The following is a 24870-nucleotide window of genomic DNA, read 5'->3' as shown; positions in this document are numbered from 1 at the left end:
TCAAAGATTTGCTCCCGTCTTTGAATATATGAGTATATATATATATATATATATATATATATATATATATATATATATATATATATATATATATATATATATGCAGAAGAAATCACTTAAACACGTGATTCTAGTAATGCCGAAAAACCACAAGGAAAATGTACCTTGGAAATGTCTGAATAGACGAAAGCGCTCGGTCATATCTGTTTTTTTCTTGTGGTGTTTCGGCATATATATATATATATATATATATATATATATACATTTATATATATATATATATATACTGTATACATATTTATATATATACATGTATATGTATATAAATATATATATATATATATATATATATATATATGTATGTATATATATACATGTGTGTGTGTGTGTATGCATAACAATGCGTATATTAATATGTATATATATATATATATATATATATGTGTATATGTATATATGAGCATACGTGCATATGATCATTTCGTTACTTCCACACTGTTGCGTTTGCATGCGCGTGTATGCAAAAGTGTTGTGCATATGTACGTAGGTATATATGTCTATCATGTCTAAAAATGTCTTCGTGAGTGGCTACGTATAGGAATATATAACCTATATACACAGTGTTTTTACATACCTATGTATGCTTGGGTGTACGTGTGTATGTATCTGCGCATGAATATGTACATTTGTATGAGTGTATGTGAAATGTATAGAGATTTCTTTTTTATCTATATTAAGTCTTGTTGATGGAGGCGTGCGATCCTACAATGCTTTCAGAATTACCCATATCCACTGCACCTTTCTTGATCCACGGAACACTAAGGATGAATGTGATGCTACGGAACAACAAGGGATGCTGTGGTGTCTGAGGAACATCTAAGATGACGTAGGTACCACAGTGGATACCTCACACCACAGACCCGAAGTCGTGTTAGGTCGCATGAGGGGGGTACCAAGGAACACCGAACATGGACGTGGTACCATGGAACATCGATGATGGATGAAGTAACAACACGGAACGTTGCGAATAGTAGTGGTACATCGAGGGCATCATTTTGGCGCCGCCGCTGCAGAACGGAGAGGTCGTCTGTTGGCGTCTGACGTCACGGGTCACCGAAACCCCAGCCTACCGCTTGCCTTGCGAACTCAGTGACCAGGAACCCATCCCGTCATGAAGACGTGGTTTCTTGTTCCTGTTCCTCGTGACGTCACACATAGTCTGGTGACGTCATACTAGTCGCGGTGACGTCATACGTGGTTCTGACGTCACCACACGGGTTCCTGACGATGTGGCTTCAGAGGAACCTTGTGTATCCTTGCTCTGGTTATGAGGGCAGGACCTGCAAGCGGGTTCTTTGGACAAGATGTCATTGCGTTGCCAAGACTATTGTAGATCTTTGCAGATTTTTCCAACTCCGAGTTTAGGTCGACTTGAAAAGTCGAAGGCCAACTCTTAGCAGCTTACCCATCATCATCATCATCGTCATCATCATCATCATCATTATCGTCATCATCATCATCATCGACGTCGTCGTCGTCGTCATCATCATCATCATCATCATCATCATCACCGACGTCGTCGTCGTTGTCATCATCACCGCCATCGTCATCATCATGTTCATCCCAGACTCATTCCAAACTCAGGAAACTCCAAAGAGCCGCTTCCCAGCAGCGGATGACAGACACTTCCTTGGGTTTCCCTTCTTCAGAAAACTCTCAAGACCTTCACAAACACAAACACTCAAGTTCTTCAGCCTCAGACCACGAACTGACCGCCTCTCCTGAATCGAAGGTCATACTCCAGTTTCAGCGATCCACGCTGAATCAACGGTTCTCCTCCTTGTCAGAAGGCCGAGGTGGAGCTCCTGTGTCCGAAGGAGGAAGAGGAGGAGGAGGAGGAAGAGGAGGAGGAAGAGGAGTAGCAAGAAGAGTTCCTCCAGTTCCACCACTTTGCTCGGAGTGTCTTCATTTGTTGTCTATGAGGGTTTGCAGTTGTCTGACGAGATTCCTGGCGATCTGGAGTACCGCTTTGGCGTCGTGTCGTTCCGCCATCTCTGTTAGGGAAGAAGACGAACGACATTTTAGGTTCACATCGCGGGAAGCATGATACATGAAGGAAGATAACGAAAATGATAACGATAATAACCTGGACAAGGATAATAGTAGCGATAACGATGTAGATGACGACTTCATCGTTTCTGTTACCACTAACATTACATTTATCATTCTTGGTGGCGCTATCTTTACGATTATCGTTATAGTTACTGTTGCAGTTAACGTTATCAATATAGTTACCATTCTTATTGTTATAAGAAATAGTAGTAGTTGTAACGGTAGCACTTGTAACGCTATTACATGTAACATTATTACACATAACAGAGACACTTGCAATGATTGTAATAAAGATAGTAGTTGTAACAGTAGTAGTAGTAGTACTATCGCAACCTTTGAGCAATACTTAAAGACTTAAGGGGTTTGGATCCTCTCTAATGAGACTGGATACCTCTTAAAAGAGTTGGATCTTTCTTAAAGTGGTTCAATTATTTTTAGGGAATTCGGATTCTGTAAAGGGAATTCAACCCAATTAAGAGGGATCAAACACCTTTAAAAAGGATCTAACTCTATTAGGAATTATCCAATCCCTTTTTTTTAGAATCCAGTCCCCTTAGGAGATACTACACACCATTGAAGAACTTGATGATATCTGTGAAGTCCATGTTGTTGTCGAGGATGATGTCTCTGTAGTACTGAACGAGGGCGAGGGCGATGAAGAGGACAAAGTGGGTAGAGGCCACGTGGCGAGCGGCCCAAATGGTCTCCCACACGATAAATACGTCATCATAGACCAGTTCTGGTAAATAAGAAAAATATACAAATACATGAATAAACAAATAAGTATATATTGATGATATATATATATGTGTGTGTATATATATATATATATATATATATATATATACATATATATATATATATATATAAAAACAGGGTGTTCCAAAGGTATATGTCACATTACGACATTTTATATTTTAATGACTGTGTGCGTGTGTGTGTGTGCGTGCGTGTGCGTATGTCAAAAAGACAAACACGCACGTGTACAACTGGTATATCACTGTATATCTATATGTATGTAAATTTGTATTGATTAAGAAGACTATCAGTCAAATATGCATGAATGTATATTTATAAATACTACCCACGTGAGAAAACAACACCAAATAATCTACTGTACATGAACTGAGGCACTAACCTCGTTTGAAATCGAGGAGGAACCATCTGTAGCAGAAGTAGAAGTGCGTGTAGTCGCCGTTCTGGTGCATCAGCTCAAACATCTCCGAATCGAGGATCTGAATGAGGGACCTGCAGAGGGTCAACGAGTAGAATCGTAAACAGGTTCTGTGCTTCCAAAGGTTATGCTATATAATGCATACATAAAACACACACACACACACACACACACACACACACACACGCACGCACACACACGCACGCACAACAGCAAAATGATTGGTAATTAATTTTTTTCGTAAGGTTTCTAGCTTTCTGAAAGTAGACTTTTGCCTGAGGAGTGGGGGGGGGGGAAGTAAATTCCCAAGATCCATTAAAAATTCAATGAAAAGAAGAGACAGAACACAGGACAGAATCAACAACGAACCACAGTAAGAATAAACCAAGACGTTTCACAGATTGTTCTATCATTATTTGGACTGTATATAGATCATCTTGGTCAGACCACCCGCTTTTGCGAGATCGATTTTTTGTGGGAGAGAAAGAAAAATCTATAGGATGATGAAAGGATAGTTGTGTATAGTTTGGTAGTGTAGTCTAATATTTGGAAAAATATGTCGTGATAAATTAAGAAATGAATACGTGAGAAATACTGTAGGAGTAATGGCAATGATAAACAAGACTGAAAAAAGACAGTTACAATGGCTGGGTCATGTAGGAAAAATGAATATCGAGAGGGTGGCTAAGAGAAGGGTCAAAAGGTGGGTTAAGACCCCAGATGGAAGATGATCGAGAGGAAGAGATGAGAGGAAAGAGAAGAAAGAGATGGAAGAGGAGACTTTAAAGAAGCACAACACCCAAACTATTGAAGACTTATATGCAGAAGGAATCATCACAGATAGCACGGAATGAAGAAGACGGTTGTTTCCACTAACACGCTGAAGCCTACATGGGAAAGGATGTAAGAATGTTAGTAAGTTGTGTATAAAAGGTCCTATTGCCAGTAGGCACGCTCTAGGGATTCTGTATCCATATACTATTACTAACCATTACGATATATCACATGCCTGACATGGGATTCACATGCATACAAGGTGCCCGACAGGAAATGACCATTTGCAATACCTCCAGTCTTGCTGATCTCCACATTTCCAAATCGTAAACATCTAACTCAGATATACAACACACATCACACCACCGCCTAACGGAAAGTACATGGTGTTGCCAGACAGATCATTAACCATTTCCTTATACCTACCAAACTACATAATTATAACTACAAAACATACACCTTTTCATGACACATTAACCAATATTAATAGATCCATTGCAATGCAACTAACTCCCAAACAGTATTGTATAAGTCCCAAACCTATAACCTAACTGTTAGCCTACACCAAATATGAAAATATAGGGATATTCACATATATATGCCGCGACTGCGTCGCCACACAGACACACTAGGAGAGAGACTCTCCCTTAGAGGGAGCACCAGGAGACTCCCCCAATAGGGGATTACATTCTTGATCTGTAAATACCGCAACTGCATCGTCTCAATAAATACAAAGTCCAAAGAGGCTTTAACTTCCCCTGCGCCAGCCTAAATTGTACTGTAGCATACAAAGTGTACAGTCCTTTATTTATCTATATATCACGGGGCAGAAGATAGCTGAAGAATCGGATCTTACATCGATAGTAACTAACGAAAGTGGGGGAAAGGGGAGGAAACAACTGCAGAGAAAGGCAGAAAGACGGGAAAAAATAGTGAGAAGGAATCTGAATGAGAAGATGAAGTCTGAGAAAGCTAGAAACGAAGTGAATTTTAGTAAAAGAAAAAGCATGTAGGTTTGTTTTTGTCTGTGTATATTTCTTATGAAAAATTAATTGGTTTCACTTCCCGCGTGTTGCAGTGAATATAATTTTTGGCAATATTCACATGGTCAAACGCAACTTTTTGAGTATACCGGTGGGGTGTTAGGTACCGAATTAGACGTTTATGTTTAATGTGGAGTTTTTCGAGATGTTTGGATTGTAGCTTATTTTTGTGTTGGCTGAGTGGACGAATGTTGGTAGCATGTTGTAGTGATTCAGAGGTTGAATATGGTGGTTAGCTGCAAAATAAGAGGGCAATTGTCTGACAAATAAACGGTTCCGAACCAACAGCAGCAAAAATGCCACGTGGAGAGGTGGCACACCTGTAGCAGCTCGCAAAAGCTAGAAGAAGGAATAGTCAAAATAAAATCTGCTATCCTGCAGGATATCTCGTTAGGCTAGGCCCACCACCACAAACTGTGGGTGGTGCTAATCAGGGCATGTGACCGCCTAAATGATCAAATTCAACACAAAAGGAAGGGATATGTTATGGGCAAGGAGTGGTTACCATGTTGCAAAGGCGGGATTTGGTATACGGAATTGTGGTTTTTGCAGTTATCATCTTTAAATGAACACCCAGTGAGTGCAAATTCGTGTTTCTGTGTTAACCCTCTCAGATACAATACCTAATATCATAGCTAGTTTCCTGGAGATGTCGTTAATTTCTTTGCTACTCGAAGATCTTCGGCATATGGGCATCAACAACAAACACCGTACGACAATAAAGAATTCAATAATAATGCGTTCTTCTTAACTAAGTAACAATTGCTACTGATGCTAACACTTGCTTTAATACATTTAACTCTGTCCGTATTAGGTAGTCTATTCGTTCATTATGGTTGCCACTCACCAACGAACCACACTGCTCACTTTTAAGAGGATTTTCATTCCCCTTGTGACACCTGAAATCTCTGTTCTCTGCAACTCACCTCATATTGGCGAAATGTTGGTCCATGGCACCCCCGTTCGGGAAGTTGGCTGACATTCGCTTCATGAGATGGCAGAAGCAGGAGTAAGTTTTGCCTTCGTCGTCGAAGATGACGAGAAGTGGGGCCACCAGGTCGCACATTCCCTGCAGGTAGCCAGTCTCCAGGTGCTCCCAGACGTACCTTTGGAAGATGAATTAAAATCAAATCAGAACTCATGAAGGCATTCTTCACACACCATATTTAAATCACCATACACATCTTACTTTAATCATACACCCTGTTCTTAACATACTTTCACACATTCACATTCACCCTCTCTTCCTTACTCCCTCCTTTCCTCTCTCCCTCCTTCCTAAGTCTTACGTGCACATTATGTTGCGCAGTTTGTCGAGGTTGTCGGGGGTGAAGTAGAAGTAGTTCCTATCACAGCGTTGTACATCCTTATCGATTCGGTGGAGGTTGAGTCCGAAGGTGTCCAGGAGCTCCATCTGTGGGAGTTGGTCACATAACTCAGAGGTTCAGAGGTATCAGTACTCATGCCTGTAGCTTTAAAACTTCAATATTAATCAAATTCTCGTAGGTAGCATTAGCTGCCTGACGTACGATGATGCATCACAATACTCGCATTATGAAATATAAAGTTACAGCTATATTACTTGTTCACTTTCACTCTCAATGTTAATAACCACATAAAATATTATCAGGCCCGTTCACGGAATAGGGGTGTCACTCAGCTATCACAGAATATAATCAAGACGTCGATGCTAGCATCTTCGTATACCCAATCGCTCCTCATGACGCCTCCGTAGGCATCATCGTATCGAAAGAATTAAAACGCTGTGCCAAGTGGCTGAATGAAATTTTTTGGTGTTATTCTAGGTAGTCGCTTGGTTGACTTTAATGGTGACAATCATTTACTGCAGCATGTAAAGGAACTCATAAGGCAAGGAAATATATTCATTCTACTGATCACTAACTGCGTAATTGTCTCAAACTATGACAAAAGGAATAGTATAGATCTAATATATCTGGACTTTGATATTCTTATAAACATAAGAGAATAAGAATGGAGGAGACTGCAAGAGACCATAAGGCCTACACTAGGCAGTTCCATGTTCATTACCACCCGTCTTTTCCATCCATAAAGTTATCTAATCTTAAAACAACCAGTTGTTCCAGCGCTCACTATATGGTTACTAAGTCTATTGGACTACTCAACCCGTTTCACATGGAATAAGGGATAACCTGCTAACTTGGACCAGAAACTGGTTGAACAATCGTAAACAGCACTTTTTTCGTATAGTTAAACTTCTAGCAGAAAATATGTTACGAGTGGAGTTCCTCAGGGACGCGTTTTAGGGCAACTTCTATTTATAGTTTATACCAATGGCATTGAATCTATTGTTTCAATTTATTGTTTCTGAATTAGATGCTGCTGCTGCACGGTGATGAGTAGCAAATGTTCACTTGAATCAATTGAATATGTCCTCAAAAGTAACCAATGAAAACTAACACAAATGAATACAAACAATACTAAATGAAAATTATTATTTGGAAAAACTTATACCAAAGTGGAGAATGAATAGATCTTGATATAGTTATCAGTAACGAATTCAACACCTTTAAGCATTACATTTCTGCTTCGAAGAAAGCAAATAGGCCACTGGGATTGGCAGCGTGATCCTTTGACTTCGAAAATAAATCTATCATCAGTCAGCTATATACAGTAGATTACTGATCCATTCGCACTTGGAATATTCTGTCTCCATAATAGTTCCTAGACCTCATTAAAGCCATTGATATAGTAGGAAGGGTACAGAGGTAATGCACCTTAAAGGTGTGTGATACTTGTCATCAAAATGTGACAAATTCAACGAAATAAGACATTGGACCAGTCTTCCAGCGTGTTTGTCAGCTCCTGGCAACAAGCAAGGGGGGACCATATGGATACAGCCACACCTGCTGGCATGCCACGGTCATGGCGGAATGAGAAACCAGTCGAGTTTCAACACTTAATAAGGTTTTAGTGTGCTCTTACCCCTACCCAGTTACATGAAAGACAACCACTACTTACGGAATACACTCCTCCCTGTGATGAGGCCGGAGAGATGCAAGAAGATCTAGATTCAAGACTGTGCCCATCCTGGTTGTCCTCCACAGCTAGAGTATCCATGTTCTTGTCATCATCCTCACACACTTTTCCGTTTTCTGCCATACTCCCTCTTTTACTGCCCACTACCCTGTCCGCTTCAACGTCCTCGTCTTCGTCTTCGTCCTCCTCTTCGTCGTCTGCTTCGGCGTCGGCTTCGTTTCCGTCGTCGTCGGTGTTGTTGTCCATGGCTTCGAGCTTAGCCTCTCCGTTTTCTGTTACCAAGTCTTCCCTCGATTTGTCGTCTAATAATCTGTTCTCTGTTGATCCGTTCTCGGTGATACTCTTCACTTCATCATCGGCAGCCGCGTCATCTTCCATGCCGTTCACTAAATGTGGTAAGGAAAAGAAAAATCGTCATGATGGAAGTAAGAGGCAGTAACAGAATTAATGGCGTAGAATGGGAAAGAAGTGGGAAAAATTGTCAAGACAAATTAATAGCACAAGCTGAGAGCGGCAGCATCCAGTCAGTGGACGTTATGAAGCAGCTTCGAAAGCAATGGTCAGATTAGTCATAAAATCACCAAAGCTAAAAACGCAGATATGAATGAGGATGCAAATGAGATACACGTATAAGTATTTTCTGTATTACAACGAAAAACGTACTTTCATAAAGCACTACAAAATGAAAAAATAAAAGCATAAGAACAAACTTAAAAAAAGAAACGAACAGAAAAGAAAAAGATATCGTGAAAATGGAAAGTAACCCAGAGTTGACACCTGAAGTACGCCAGCTCACTTCTGATGGGGAAACTTGTAATTTGCTTGTGTGTTGCAAACCACTTGATGCAGTCATTAGAAAGGTCATTGCAAGTGAACCTGAGTCCAAGTATTGCACAGGATCATTAAAGCATGTCCAGTTCACTGCCCTATACACAATGAATAAGTGTATATGGGCGAAAGCATTGGGGAATTACATGACACATGTCGACACAAGGGTGGGATGCACAAGGGTAAGATATTCTTATTGGATTACACAGGGACCCAGGCAGAACGAGGAGTCTCTTTCCTGTGACTGTGCCCAAGGATGACTGGGGAATGTCTCTGAGAAAACGTCTGGGAAATACTCTAGTTTACATTAAGTCATATGTGATTTCAGTCTCTGATTTCCATTCCTTGTAAGGGTTGATGCGATTCTCATGACTCTTTGGTGTCATTACACATAAACAAAGATGCACTGTGACTGTGTCCATTTATTTCGGGAACTAGTGGTACGGGGAATCCGAGGTTATCCTTGTCTTCGGCTGGATTGAACAGATGCAAACTCATGCTATTCCAAAACTGCAAACCAAAACGTCCCAATAAAGAAACAGAAGAGGACATAGATGGGTTAAGGTTCACCGGAAGACTGAGGGAACACAGGAGGGGTACGTAACATTGGAGGCTTAGGCAACACAGGATATTCCGGATTTCACGGCGAGGGATGAGAAATTTAGTTCAGTCAAGCAAAACAAGCAGAACTGAAAGAAAAATTTCATTGGTGTCTTCTTTGTAACAAATGGAAAAAAATCAAATATTTCAGTGTTCTCTTTGTTAGAACTGAAAGAAAAGGTTTCGGTGTTCTCTGTCCACAGCCGTGAGCAAATGTGTATTGAAGCTTATAGTACGTGACGATTCTGAAAAGCTTCACAAAAAATACACATGCGAGAATATATGCTTTATAGTGGCAGTGTAAACATAACAATTTTAGATAGAGAAAAACGGTAGGACCCAAAAAATGATAACTACAATTTTTTTTTTTTTTTTTTTTTTTTTTTTTTTTTGAACCCACGGGGTAGAAAGCCTTGACAACTCTGGGCCAAGATGCACCGAGACTAACGATGAGACTACACACCTAGATCTTCAGCAATCTCAGAATGATTCCCACTGTCAATGGAGGGTTTGCTAATAATTACTGGGGTGCTCCTACTTGCCACTTGCACCCTCGCCTCACTGACTGCTGCTGTAAAACAAAAGCAAGAGTACTCAACCAAGAAGGAAAGGACGACAGGCAAGGAGAGAGGCAAAGGAAAATAAGAGTATGATTGGATCATTCATTTCTAAAGCACATGCTAAAAGGGGGATGTGTAGATGAGTATGGGGGAGATGAACGCCTCTCTCCATTCAAACGAAATAGTGGAGGGAAAAAGGGGTTAGGTAATTAAGATATATTCACCTCTGTCACTGATATCTACTTCTGCCCTGGGGATACAGAGAGAACTGGAAGGAAAATGTAGTTTCTCAAATTGAAAACTATAGGCTTGAGATCTGTTTAACACTTTTGCTGCAAAGAAGACTTTCTCTAGATGATTTAAATCGCTCTACGACAGTCAGAATAAACACTAAAACGCAACGAAAGAGTTAACCGAGCCTAAGATAATGTTACAAAAATAACCTCTTATTTCTAAATTTTATTATATTTTGTATCATATTGTTTCTGTCTTTCTCCTTTAAAGACAGATTTGGAGAAGTCATTTAATCGATTAAGAAGCAAAGTACAATTTATTTAGATTTTTTTTATGAATTAAAATTTCATTATATTTTGCATCATATTATTTTTGGTTTTTCTACTTTACTTTATAAAGACAATTTTGTAAAAGTTATCTAATTGTTGATGAAGCAAAGTGAAATTTATTTAGATTTTTTTCTTTATGAATTAAAATTTCATATGTTTTGTATCATACAATTTTTGGTTTTATACTTTACTTTATAAATACAAATTTGTAGAAGTTATTTATTTGTTTATGAAACAAAGTGGAATTTATTTAGATATCCTCTTTTCTTTATAAATTCAAATTCAAGGCTCGGCAAGGTACCTGAGACCAGAATCTAAGAATACAGTGTTTGTCCACTTGGAGGGAGGAAGTTGTGAGTGACATCACATCATTCTGTCTGGGTCCGAAATCGCAGGTCTGAGGGCTATGTGACGTCATGTCGGTCTCTTTACTATCAAATTCGTCCTAAAAAGTATCAGTGTAAATCGAAGTACTTTATTTGAGACATTTTTTCCCTTTGAATTTGTACTACCTGAAGGTTCTTATATATATATATATATATATATATATATATATATATATATATATGTATATATATATATATATATATATATATATATATATATATATATATATATATATATATCAACCCCAATTCATTTTAATTCTAAGCCATCGACATCGAGAAACTCAAGGAGGCATACATGCAGAAATTGAAATGCGGTACAGCCAAGACTCGAGTCCTTGGTTGTAGCACGTTTCAATTTCTGCATGTATGCCTCCGCAAGTTTCTCGATGCTGATGGCTCAGAATTAAAGTGAATTGTGATTAATGAAAATCTGTTCACTGGGACCCATTCAGTGTTGCATATACAGTATATATATATATATATATGTATATATATATATATTATACATATATATATATATATATATTCTAATATATCAAGAATTATTGTAATTTGCCCCATTAAGAAGAAAAAAGTAGGTTGACTGCATAAAGAATATTACAAAGGCCACATCTGGAGAACATCGCTTGACCCAAATGCATACCTCATTTAATATGTTAATTCTGGCCATTGGCTTTACTCGCTTGTGTCGTCTTCATAAATATTCATTCTAGTCAGCGCCCGATAATCTTATTGAACTAAAGGAAATTCTCCTGGTCCTCAATGGGTTAAGATAGTTATGGAGTTCGTAAGCATTTAACCCTATCTAGAAGATTTGTTCTTTAAATATAATTCTTTCTTATTTTACTTCAATGGCATTCAGATATGCCTGATTTTCAAAGTTGTCTTCTGCCAGGTATTTATCCATTTATCTATTTACTTATTTATTCATCTATTACAATATTTCTAAACTCGATTTGAAATCTATATTTAAGTTCCTATCACCCATACATGACTCAAGTGAGTTTGTTTGAGTAGAAACGATTTAGGTTGCAATATTTTATTTTTGGAATCTACGAGTGTCAAATGACCTTTGCGTCATCTACTGCTGCTATTTATCCATGCTCTTTACCATACCCTTGCCAAAACAGACACGTAATGCCCGTTGTCTGTAGAATAAGGGGACTATCCTCTGAAAATACACTCTCACTCCTTCCAACATGGTGACGTATTTGATCGATTTTAGTCTGATTATAGAAAGGCAATTTCACTAGAGTTCATGAAACACTTCATCGCGCTGTAAAAATTCACTGGAAATGCTCGATACTATGACGGTAGTGTGGTTATCGAATGCGCTAAACTCTGTTTTTGCCTGGCGAAGGTTCTTAATACTACTGGATAGTTAAATTTGTAGTGGTTATATTCATACTTAATTACAAAATTTTCACAATTCTATATTTTTCTTTTTATCAGCATGCCGCATTTGCCCAAGTTTATACGTCAGGTTATAAGTGACAGAATTTAGTGATTAGCCACATTTGCGTTTTCTGTTTTCTTGACACCGTGAAATTATGAATAGGTAGTCAAGAAACTCGTAGGTTGACAGGTCCCATAGTGCAGATGATGATGAACGATAATGTCCATTCTTTGTTCTTTCAGCGACATGTAAATCGTGCTTATTTTAGAACAACAATGCACATGACACCGTCGTTTGTCCAATGGAATATTCTTGAATGCGCAATGAGGATGAGAGCGATCGACGCGTTGTTGGTTGATTGTACCCTGTCAGTTCCCACTTATATTGCGATCTTCAAGGGTAAACCTTTAGACTAAGGTCAAGTGTGTTCTCTTTACACGCAGTGCCCTTTCACCCAGACAAGCTGGGGCATAAACAGAAGACTTTGATTAGTTTAGTTAGTTGCAGCCTGCTACACTGTTCCATGGACAAACGACACTTTGGTGGGGGGATCTTTAGAGAAACCCAAAGGGCGAGGGTATCTTCTCTTCTGCATTACTAACACAACCAACTTTCACACTCAGATATGTCGGGGCAGGTGCAGGTCTGGATGGATATCCAAAAAGCTTTAGTGTAAAGATAAAGGATGTATGGAGTAGGAAAGCCTTGAGCTGACTTTGTGTGTGTGCGCTGTCTCTCAGGGGCATTATGCGAGCCTAATGGGATGCAAACATACATAGTGCTTATGTGTGAATCTCCATACCACCAGCACTCGTTTTTGTGCCCTTTCGGGATTTGAACTTGAGTCATGTTTGAGCTCCGTTAGCTTGTCATATACACTATCAACAATGACCTAAACAATATTTGTTGCCGTTGTCTGCACTATGGGGTCATGCTCCTCGCGAGTTTCTTGACTACGGTCAATGAAGACCCCATCAAGACTGTCTAGGGCAGGGGTGGGGAACCTGTAGAACGAGTGTAAAACCTGGTATGATAACGACTTTTATTCGGCACGCGAAACTCAGAGCTCTTCTTAAAAAAAAAAAATAAAAAAAAATAAAAACTAATGAGTCTCCAACTTCTTTTGATTGACCATTGGTAACTGCATACTGAGCTGGGCGGCGAATTAGGGCCCTAGGAGGTGAAGAAAGTGGACCCATACTCGTATGTAGGTCTATTATATCACTCCGTTGGTGCGCGAGAACTATTTTGTATTTACGACTTGGCTGATTTTGGTACCCACACATAAAAAGGTTGTCCACCCTTGTTCTAGGGCACCCTCAAGATCGTCTAGGGTGCCGCCGGGTTTCCCGCCATACCTTTGCCACCTGCCTTGGCTCTCCTGTTGCACTCACCCTCTCCATTGATATGAGGTTCTCCTGATTGCGTCTCCCGCTCCGTGTCCACGCCTTCGTCCGGCGTCACGACGCAGGTCTGCAAGAAGTAGATGTAGGTGTCATCATGGGATGAAGGAAAGGGAAGAACATAAGAACCTAATAATGGAGGAGACTGCAAGAGACGATAAGGCTTACAAGCTCATCACATGGTTAAGTCAATTACGTTCATGAACCACTCTGTTCGTAAACCACTTTTTACCTAATTCCTTCTTAGACCCAAATTTGTCCAAGATAATTTGTTTGGTATTTGATATAGTTTAAAGCGATTTAGCTCAGTTTATCTTTCACCTAACTAGTTTAATTTCATCTACTTCTATTTCAATTTTACTTAATTCAATATGCCTTAAATCAAAGTAATTAAACTTTGTCTAATTCTGCCTAATTCAACTAATTAGATATATTTTTATTTTGAATAATTTCAGTTTTTCATATTCTATTTGACCTACTCTGATCTAATCAAATTTCAACGATTTCATTTTATATGGAATTTGATATCGTGTAAGATGTCACCACCCCTATAATGGTCATCTGTGATCACCCAAGACTACCACCTGTCTCTTTGATTGAGTAGCCCATTACTTTGGAAAATAGCCTCATATCACACACATGGCTTTCAGACACCCCATCCTACAGACACAGTCTCCCTTACAATGCACGAATAAAAATGGGTGTGATAATTTTTATTCTTAAATATTCCTCCGGTATGCTACCCTTCTTATATCTGAGCTTTATCACCTCTGTGACTCCACCTATTAGTGCAATATTGTACCCATGGATAGAAACTGGTTATTGCTGACAAAATGCTAAATACATAATGTGCAAACATCTCATAGAAATCACACTAAACTATGCTTCCACAGCATTGTATACTGTATGAAATGAAATAAAGAAAAATGACAAAGCGTGCCATCATAGAGATCGGGTGTACAATTAACTTCATTTGTAAGTACAGTGGAACCTCGGATAACAAACCCAATCTGGTCCGTGACTCCGTTCTTAAACCAAAATATTCGCTAACCGAAATAATTGGGGCAAATGGGCCAAATCACTACTGAGCCGGTAGAATTGTGTGTTCATACCCCCAAAGTATCGTTCGTTAACTGAGACAAAAGCTGTTCACAAAACTTGTTCGTAAACCGATTTGTTCGTTATATGGGGCGTTCGTTATTTGAGATTGAATTGTACTACAGTGGCTGGTGTTATCTAAAAGGCTGTGGGGAGCGCATTTCTTTATAACAATTTTTTACGATACGTACAAGTTCATTCTGTTATAAAAGACTTATCAACATTATAAATCTATGGCTCAAAGATATACCCTTCTCACACATTTCGACAATACATCAGTAATGAAAATATTAGAAAGCTATTCCTAATTGCATCTCCACACCCTTTTCATTTCATGATACTGTCCATCATAAGTGGATAAATACCCCCTCACCTTATTTTTCCCCTTTCACATTTGTTTATCAGCGGTAACCAAATAATCTGTACACAGACAACTATTCCCTTTCCTCCTTAACCTTCTTTAGCCATCATCCACTGTAGAACTTATGAGTGATAGGCACTTATACACTGTCTTTGTATAAGAAAGATAACCGAAACTCACGGGACTCAGAATATCTGTGGTGTTACTGTCCTCGGACATCATCTTCTCCATTTTGGACTGCTCCTCCTGCAGACTGTCAATGTCCTTCTCACTCTCCTCAAACTTGGAACTTTGTCTCTCTTTCTCTTTGGCCCTCGAACTCTCGTCGTCCTCCAGACCCTCAAAGTCGGGGTCTTCGTCTTCCTCCTGGACGGTTCCTGGATTGTCGACTGAACCCATACTTATGCTGTCCGGCTCGAAGACCTAGAAGACGAACAGTCAGACATGAGATCTCCACAAAGGCAACTCACCAGGACTCAGCACTTTATATCTAGAAAAGCTTTCTTTCAATAACGTCAGATCTGTGGCACATGAATCTACTTCTAATTCATATTTCAAGAACATTAAGTCTATGACTTGGACACACGACAGGCATCTGCACTATTTATTCATACGGTTGGTTTAGTTCATGCATTTCTAGATTGATTAGAAGCCTAGATGAAAATAGATCTATTTAAAAAGGAGCAACTCTAGGAAATGCTATCCCCCCAGAGGAAGCCAGTCTTTGTAGACAGGGGCACGAGAAGGCAAATTCGGTTTGTAGATCGGGTAAGACGGAGGAGGAGGAGCAGGAGGAAGAGGAGCAGGAAGAGGAGGAGGAGGAGAAAGAGGAGGAAGAGGAGGAGGAGGAGGAGGAGGAAGAGGAGGAGGAGGAGGAGGAGGAAGAGGAGCAGTAGCAACAGCAGCACTAGCAGTAGGATGAGTGAGGGAGGTGGCACAAGTAGCAAGAAGAGGTTCAGGATATGAGGGGAAGGAGAAGCGACAGCAACAGGAGGAGGACATTGAGGAGGAGGAGGAAGGGGAGGAGCGGGAGGAAGTGGATGAGCAACAACAGGAAGAGGAGGTGGTAGAGAAGGTGGAGAAAGGAAGACAAGGAAAGGATGAGGGAGTGGCAAAGAGGACGATGGAGAGAAGGGTCACAACGTACTGGTTACTGGTTTCTAGGGGTGTGGTGGAGTAGGATACACGCACAAACATGCGACACGTACTGTGTAGCTCTCCCAACAAATGGCAAGAAGGTTTACCCTGGCTGACGAGGATGTTCGCGAAGGTTCCAAACGCTATTCAGGTTTAAAAGTAAAGGTCAGTTATCTACAGCGGCTGGGAGATTGAGCATGATCAAACATAACGGATTCCGCCTTGCTTCTGTTTTTCTTTGACACTAGTATTGCGGTGGCTAGTTATCATGAAGACTAATTAAGTCTATAAAGATTTATCTCTAAACTTCTTAGTTAAGGATATTCTCTAGGGCAAAAAAATACGGGGAAAGTGAAAGCTCAAAGCCAAGTAGCTTCTTTTAAAAAAACTCACCTCATTGCTGAGTGATCGGTCTCGGCCGACGAGGGGAATTTCTCCGTTCTGAGAACCTGACGAGAGTTTGGCCATGTTCATGGCCATGACCTCCTTGTCCCTCTGCCGTACGATAGCCTCTACAGCCAGCCATTCGGACATGGTTGTCTCGTAGGACTGCCGAACCTGTAAGGAGGAAGGTCGTAATTGGCATATGATATATAACAAAGATGGTAATCACATCCTGCCCGCGTGTTTCTTATTTCTTATTCTATTTGTACAGATCAGGTCAGGGATGTCCCTGCCAATAGTGCCGTGTAACCCAATACTACCTGCCACATGGTCCACTGCCTTGCGGTCGCACCCATCTATGGGAAAGGCTTCAGGAGTAAACCTAGAGGAAATATCGGGAATTGGAGTCCCGAAGTAGACAGTTCGCTGTTGTATAACAACATCGCTCTGGCAACTTCTGCCTCGGCGCTGGTGCTAAGCTAACAGCCTTGCTGCTCCTTTGGATCCATCTGTGACGCGGAGAGTGGGTGGGGTTCCTGTAGCCTGGGTGACTGATGGTCCTCCATATCATCTCGCCGTGGAGGGTACAACATCCATGGTCGATATAGACCAACGGAGGCCACCATTCTATTTATCTAAAGTATTTGATGCGTTTCTTCATTTTCATTGGCATATTTGTTAACTTCTTGCATATTCATTTGATTATAATTTTGTGCCAGGTCTTATTGTGAACCAAATGGTCTTCTGAAAACACTCTTGCGTTGCAATTTTGAGATAAGTTATAGTTACAGAATGAAACTGGGCCTCTACGAAAGAACTCTTCAACCCAACGACTACGGGAGGTGGTGGGGTCTGTGACGGAACAGAATGCCACTGAGAATTGTGCAGTCTACTACTTACCAAAGGCAAGGCTGGAGGGACCTTTGCAGTCCAAGGACAAAGCTGGGGAATGGAAATCATGGGTATCTGATGCTCTACAGAATTGGAGGCGGTCACACCCTATAGCATGATGTGTTGGTCCATACTGACTTATTTTCAATGCTTCAAGACACCACTATGATGACCCGAAGGATAATATTCAGTTCCTCAAGATGAGTCTACACCTTATCCAACAACTCTGAAAGCAGGGGAGGTGAGTATCCCTCAACTGAGTACCGAGCTCTACCGGGGTACTGGGAAACGAGGTGGCCGTCCGAGCGGCAAGAACAGCGGTGATCGAGTTAACCTAGCATGCCAACTCCTTTTCCCCAAACAAGGTATCATTGGCACAAACTGCCAAGCTCGAGGTGAGGAGGTTAACGGTTACCTTAGTTCAAGGAACCAAGACACTTTGTCGACCAGATTGAACCAGATTGTGGCCGGGTGTGGACCGGCAGCTTTAGCAGGTCCCCACTCGAGAGTAGATGAAACCTGCATCTTCCGACTCCGTCTTTATTATAAATGTTCATAGGAAACTACTCCTGATCGTCCTGAAGACGACGTTTGCTGCCCTCGGTGTGACGAACTACGAGTAGAAGCGATCCTGGGTTACTACGTCACAGAATCCACGGGGACCGCTGTAGCACCTACTCTCTAGCTAGGTGGTGAGGAGCCTACGACAAGAGGCGCATGGATGGGGCCGAAGTCGTCACCTTTGATCTATACGCTTTGGGGACTGTTGGGCCAGGTAACAGTCACTTCTGGGAATCGGAGATAGATGCGGGATTCTAACCCACAACTAAGCGAGTGCGAGACCAGCATCCCTCCGATTACGCCACCAGCACACTGAGCTAAGCTTCCCGGTTTTGGGCTCCCTCAACTGACCCCCCACTTTGTCATTTTTAGGTGGCTTTGCCTCAGCTCTTTTCTCTCTAGTTGTCAACATTCTGGATGATTTTCTGGACAGGTTTTTCTCCTGTCCCGCGATGCACCTATGCCATCTATTCGTGGTTTATCATGGGCGATCTCATAAATAGATCGTGTAAAAAAAAAAGAGAAAAAAAAAGAAAAAGGAAGCGCTTTACTCCAGCACACGAGTTCTAAATGGGGCATTCAACGACCTCAAGCTGAGGCATCAGGACAATAGTCCAAGCAATAAATTTCTTCTTTTTTGGGAGAAAAAATGGCGTGATGTGATAGCCCCTTGAAATGTGCCCTATATACACTGTGAGCTTTTAAATATAACACTTTTATTGTTTGAACCCGTGCATTTGAATTACCTTCTCAATATCCATTACAGGGACACCTACCATCACTCTACGAGGTATATATATATATATATATATATATATCTATATATATATATATACACACACACACACACACACACACACATATATATATATATATATACATACATATATGTATATATATATATATAGTGTATATATACATACACACGTGAGACTGAAAGTGGAGGAAGTAGACGAAAACTAATGGGAGATTTTCCTTTAACGTTTCGACCCGTAAGGTCTTGATCACAAAGCTACGGATCGAAAGGTAAAGGATTGGAATTCTCCCATTCATCCTACTTCCTCCACCTTCAGTCTCACTTGTCATTATACATCTTATTCAATATACATTTGGCAATAACACGCCGACTTGATCTCAGCTGGGATGGAAAGTGAGGGAGAGGAATAACAGATTTGATAATTATAGCTAACCTTTCTGTCTTCCTCTTCTCGTTCCTCCTCAGTGCTCCCAAAGCTGTAATGTCCAAGCAGGTAGGGCCACACCTAAAGAAATGAAATGAAATAATTAAATAGAAAATGAATGAATAGACAAATAAATAGACAAATAAGTAAATAAATAACTGCTTTGATTAAATAAATAGATAAAGGAATGGGTAAATACAAATAACAAATAAATCGATTAATCAATAGATAAATTATTAATTCATTGAATAAATAGATAAATAAACAAATGAATAATCAATCAAATAGATAAATGAATACATAAATGATAAAAAGTCATCATTTAAGTACATGCCATACTCTGACTTTAAAAACGACCAATCTGTCAATCTACTTCCAGGAGACCCGCAGCCCCTAGATATCCGGCCACGGTAACTGGGCCAACCCCCCCAAAAATAAATAAATAAATAAGTAAATAAATAAATAAATAACAGTAAAAAAATAGTGTGATGTCTATGGTGTGCAAACATTGGGCAATGCAAGATTGTAGTAGGGTGGCCAAATTAAAGAATAGGAATAATTAAATAATTATATCAATCATAAGATAAAGCACTACAATGACAAATGGGTGCCCACAGAAAAGAAACGGAGTAAACTGGGACGCCAAGCGTCGAGTTGACGCGGGAAACATACACGACTCGCTTGGTTCTTTTTACAAAGGCACACAGAATTGTAATTAGATAATACAATTATGATAATAAGATTAATAAACAACAAAATCTATGACAATTATGCAATGGAAAAACACAAGTTCAATTGAATAGTTTACAAGTATAATACACAATAATAACGGTACGATGCTACAACGCAGTAAGTTTATTATACGATACCATCACAAGATGTTCTCTGGATTTTGTGTGATGTCTGAATGTGTGGCATATGGTACTCTATCCAGGCAAATTCTGTGTTGATTATATTCTATTCTCCTTTGGTTATGTTTTGGTTCTGGATGAAGGTGAGCTATAGTGATTCTCGTTTGTCATGGGTTTATTTTTTCGTCTCCGGGTTCATGTAAGGGAGTACGTTCAACAAATGAAATATTAGTCGTTATTCTAAACTGCCATGGGTTCGAATATCTCAATGAGTTTTGACAATTCGGAAGTTTAACTGGTCTACTTCACAACAAATTCAAAAGTTATCATAATCATTGACACTTAGAATGTCTATGATGGAAGTTCATATTCATGTACATTATGAAACTGTCTTGGACATATTGCTCCTTTTACAACATAAATGGCATGGGTACAAACAAAAACATTCTTTCTTTATACCCGCAGAGGACGGCCCACGGGCGCCATAATATACGGACGCTAAGCGGGGGAATTAAGGGTTAGGGACAGGATTTGGACTAAAATGGGGTTAGGGCAAGGGTTAAGGGCGGGATCAGGATTAGGGTCAGGAGTTGGAATAGGACTGAAGAGAGGGAGGCAGTGATCCTATCTCTAAGAGTATCAAGAATGGGATTATTGACTACGTGAAAAGGGAGATGATTTCACTCTTGGATACTACGGGGGAAGGATGAGCACTTAGATATGTTGGTGCTTGTTTGGTATGTGTTGCAACTTAGGTTGTGGCTGCCTCTAGTTATGATACTCCCTGGGTCTACACAGAAACCAAGGTGCTTACCTCTTTCCTAATGGAGTGGGCCACTCCTCCAAGGTAAACCCTGGAGAATACTGCGTCCTGGTTGACACACACGCCTTTGTCATTCAGAGAGAACCACGCTTCCTCCGATAGTCCCTCTAGCAGGTCTGTAGGCAAAGAACTAGTTAGTCCTCATCAGAAGGTTTGTCTACATCAGCAATCGTAGTGTGGCTTAATCTCAATATATTCGACAGAACACAAAATACGTCATTCATGAAATTAGTTTGAAAATAATCAGTCTTAAAACTCTGCAAATGAATATGTGAATTAAATAACAATGAGGAAGCTAGGACAGACCAACACTTAATTTTTTGAATGTGCAAAGTGAAAAAAAAAACACAGAGGGCTGTGTGAGTTTGAAGCAAAAGTTACAAACTCCGAAAAGTTAGCACCAATGAAAGAACACACACAAACAACCATTACCACCATGACTTGGCAGTCTTGTCAGGACCATAAGTTCCACAAAGCTCAAGTTTCCCACTAACCAGCTGCTTTCCCAGGTCATCAGCCCTTGGCAGAGGCTTCGTGCATTCAATACCAATTCACATTCCTTGGGTCTGACAGACCCTTGTGAGGCTTAGTGCATCCGTTACCCTTGCCCCCTTCAATGGCCACCACCAGCATATTTCAAACTTACCACTATCGCCTTCTGGCTCAAGAGGAGGAAGAGGACCACTGTGATGATAACATGTTGGGGTCAGCATGTATGTAGAATAATATCTTCGAAAGGGGAACTGGCTTATGACCCTAGAAGGGCCCCTTGGGATAAGAGGTAAGGTTGGGGATGGAATAGTGGAGGGTGAACAGGGTGAATTGGATGATGGGGTAGACACAGACTTAAAGCTGGCCCACAGTTTGTTAAAGGAATCGAACCCCCCAGGGGACATCGGGCTGTTGTTTTCAGACTTGATGGATCGAGTCAACCTAAGGAAGAAACCTCGTTTTTCCTCCCTGCTTACGTTCTCTACAGTCTTCTCCTCTTTTATTTCATCCTTATTATGCTTGTCTTCCTCGTCTTGTACTATTTCACACTTGTCTGAAGTCTCAAGAGAACTTTGGTCTTTCTCTTGAGCTGGTGAATGGTGTTCCATCAGTTCTGATGAATTTCCAGAGTTCGGATCTTCTGGCTGTACATTACAATCTGTGGTAGAGTCTGCATTTTCATCTGTTTGGTATATTTCTTCTGGGTGGAGGTGAGACAATTCATTACTGAATGTCTTATATTCTTCAATGATGGTGTTTAGTCGCCTAAGTAAACGAACCATGCTTGTGGATTCTGGAACGTCTTCAAGACCTACACTCCCGTCATCGTCCTTAAGAGTTTCATCCACACCTCCTTCTCTTTCTGTGCTCTTTCGGAAGCTTGGTGTATCAAAAGGTACAGCTGCATGACCTTCGTCTTTATTTTCTTCTTTAAGCCATCCGTTTACCACAGGACTATCTATTTTGGACTGGGGATCAACACAGGACTCTCTGCTAGTAGAATTGCCCTCAAGTCTTAGACCATTCTTAGGTGTCTCTTTGCGAGTTCCACACTTTATTAGTGGATGGTGACCAATAATGTGTTTCTCATCTCTCTCCGAAAAGGAAAAACAGTCTCCCTGATCCCCTAGGGCTTCCTCTGTATCACTCGTTTCTTTTCCGTCCTCAGATAAACATTCGGAAAGGGACGACTTAGCACTAGAACGAGATGAAATCAAAAGAGCCTGTGACTTGAGCACCTCAGTTTCTGGAATCAAAGTCAGGCTGTCAAATTTCATGCTAGCGTAGTCAGTAGTTTCTTCCGGTTCATCATTCTGAAGTAGAAAGTCCTCATGGTTTGTATGCAAATTTCGACAGTGGTCATCTGTCCCAAAGCGGTCATCGCCCTCAATCCCACTATCATATGAGCAGACAGAGTTTCTCCTTCCTTGTAAAGTGTAAGCAACATTGGCTAACAGATCTTCGACAGGTGAAGGGGATATTGTATTATTATTATTGTTCTTCTGCAGCCCAGACGATGGTGAGACTGAACTAGCAGTAGAAGTGAAAGAGGAGGAATTTGAGCATCTGGTATTTACTAACTTGTTTGAAAAGGAATTTTTGGGGCTTGGATTTTTATTATGTGATAGATGAAAACTAGGACCCTTGTTTGGGAGCTGCAAAATACATTCTTCATGTTCTGGGATACGAGATGGCCACACGGAAGAAAGGTTTTTCGAGTCAAAGGGACGAAATACTATTTCTCTTTCCACCATGGCAGTGCTTTTCGTGCCAGATAATTCTGAGTTTCGAACAACTGAAAGACAGGGCTCCTGGTCAGCTACGGTTATACAATGGCATATATTACCACAAGATTCGTGTAAGATATTTCCTATACTCTCAGAGCTCAGGCCTTCTTCTTCGTGAAATATATCTCCAATGTATTGCAATGTGTCTTCATTACCATTGCAATAAGCGTCTTCTTCAGCATCAAGATGTACCTTTCCAAAACATTCAATCGGTTGGTTTGCTTCAAACCCAAGAGACGTTTCTTCAGAATGCCCTACATCTTCACAAAACATGTCAAGTAATGTGTCCTCTATACCTTCATTTATCAAGCTCTCTGTATCTTTAAACAGCGGGTCTTCTGCGATTTCAGGCAAAAGATTCAATTTACTTTGAGACTGGAAGTTCACTGCATCTTCAGGATGTATTGATATTGAGTCATCAGGTTCTAAGGATATTGGATCATCAGGCTGTAAGACCACTGAATCTTTGGGTTGTAAGGACAGAGAGTCTGCATACTCTAATGACAATGAGCCATCAGTCTCTAAGGACACTGAATTTTCAGGTCTCAAGGGCAATAAGTCTCCATGCTGTAAGGACACTGAATCTTCAGGTCTCAAAGACAATGAATCTTCAGTCTGTAGGGACACTGAATCTTCAGATTTCAAGGGCAATAAGTCTCCATGCTGTAAGGACACTGAATCTTCAGGTCTCAAAGACAATGAATCTTCAGTCTGTAGGGACACTGAATCTTCAGATTTCAAGGACACTAAGTCTTCAGGTCTCAAGGACAATGAATCTTCAGGCTCTAAGGACAGTGAATCTTCATGCCTGAAGGACACTGAATCTTCAGCTTTGAAGGACAATGAATCTTCAGGATCTAAGGACAATGGACCATCAGACCTTTCGGCATCTGCACATTGAGATCCCATGGGTTCTGTGTCAACAACCGATGAGGTCTCTACAACTCCATGGCGTGAATCTTCCACGTCTTCGGAGTCCGAGGTTTCTGATACTTGACAAAAGCCCCCTCGTTCTTTGTATCGCTCAGGCTTCTCATTTCTCCTGACGGGTTGAGTTCGAGTTATCGAATCGGTTGTGAATAGAGCCTTTGATTCTAAAAGGCTTTGTATTTTCTTCAGGTGATCATGACCCGGGTGGACGAAGGGCTGGGACGAGGTGCACCTGCAGCCCTCAGGCTCAGAGCCTAATGAGGTTGTCCGACGTCTCCTTGCTGTTGTTAAAAGGAGAGAGAAGTCATAGTCTGTACTCGGATTTTTATGTGTGTATTGATTTCTTTTATCTTTTGAACGTCCAAAACCAAAAATTAGAGACTGTGTGCAGTTAATCATACCTAAATAAAGACTGAATGCAGTACGTTAATTTGACAAAACTAAACAAAACAAAACAAAAACAAAAAACTAAACATAAGAAAAATAGAAATAAGCATGTCATGGAGAAACTTAT

General features: G+C 40.5%; 1 protein-coding gene across 1 annotated transcript in view; it reads right to left on the bottom strand.

Moving 5' to 3' along the window:
• Positions 1–386: 386 nt before the first annotated feature.
• The window catches only part of LOC143017815 (small G protein signaling modulator 1-like), a 542861-nt gene continuing 518377 nt past the window's right edge, over positions 387–24870 (bottom strand). The window contains exons 17-30 of the mRNA XM_076172716.1: positions 21794–24637; positions 21139–21263; positions 19483–19554; positions 16850–17014; positions 16528–16599; positions 15500–15742; positions 13852–13930; positions 10013–10120; positions 8104–8507; positions 6393–6517; positions 6030–6209; positions 3251–3360; positions 2684–2851; positions 387–2054 (exon numbers count right to left, since the gene is read on the bottom strand). Coding sequence (XP_076028831.1) covers positions 1966–2054; positions 2684–2851; positions 3251–3360; positions 6030–6209; positions 6393–6517; positions 8104–8507; positions 10013–10120; positions 13852–13930; positions 15500–15742; positions 16528–16599; positions 16850–17014; positions 19483–19554; positions 21139–21263; positions 21794–24637 — 4784 coding nt within the window. The 3' untranslated portion in view covers positions 387–1965. The remainder of the gene's footprint in view (positions 2055–2683; positions 2852–3250; positions 3361–6029; positions 6210–6392; positions 6518–8103; positions 8508–10012; positions 10121–13851; positions 13931–15499; positions 15743–16527; positions 16600–16849; positions 17015–19482; positions 19555–21138; positions 21264–21793; positions 24638–24870) is intronic.

This window comes from Oratosquilla oratoria, chromosome 33 (genome assembly GCF_046742065.1).
Source record: "Oratosquilla oratoria isolate Oo_2021 chromosome 33, ASM4674206v1, whole genome shotgun sequence".
Lineage (NCBI taxonomy): Eukaryota > Metazoa > Arthropoda > Malacostraca > Stomatopoda > Squillidae > Oratosquilla > Oratosquilla oratoria.
This window is presented reverse-complemented; position numbering and strand designations above follow the sequence as displayed.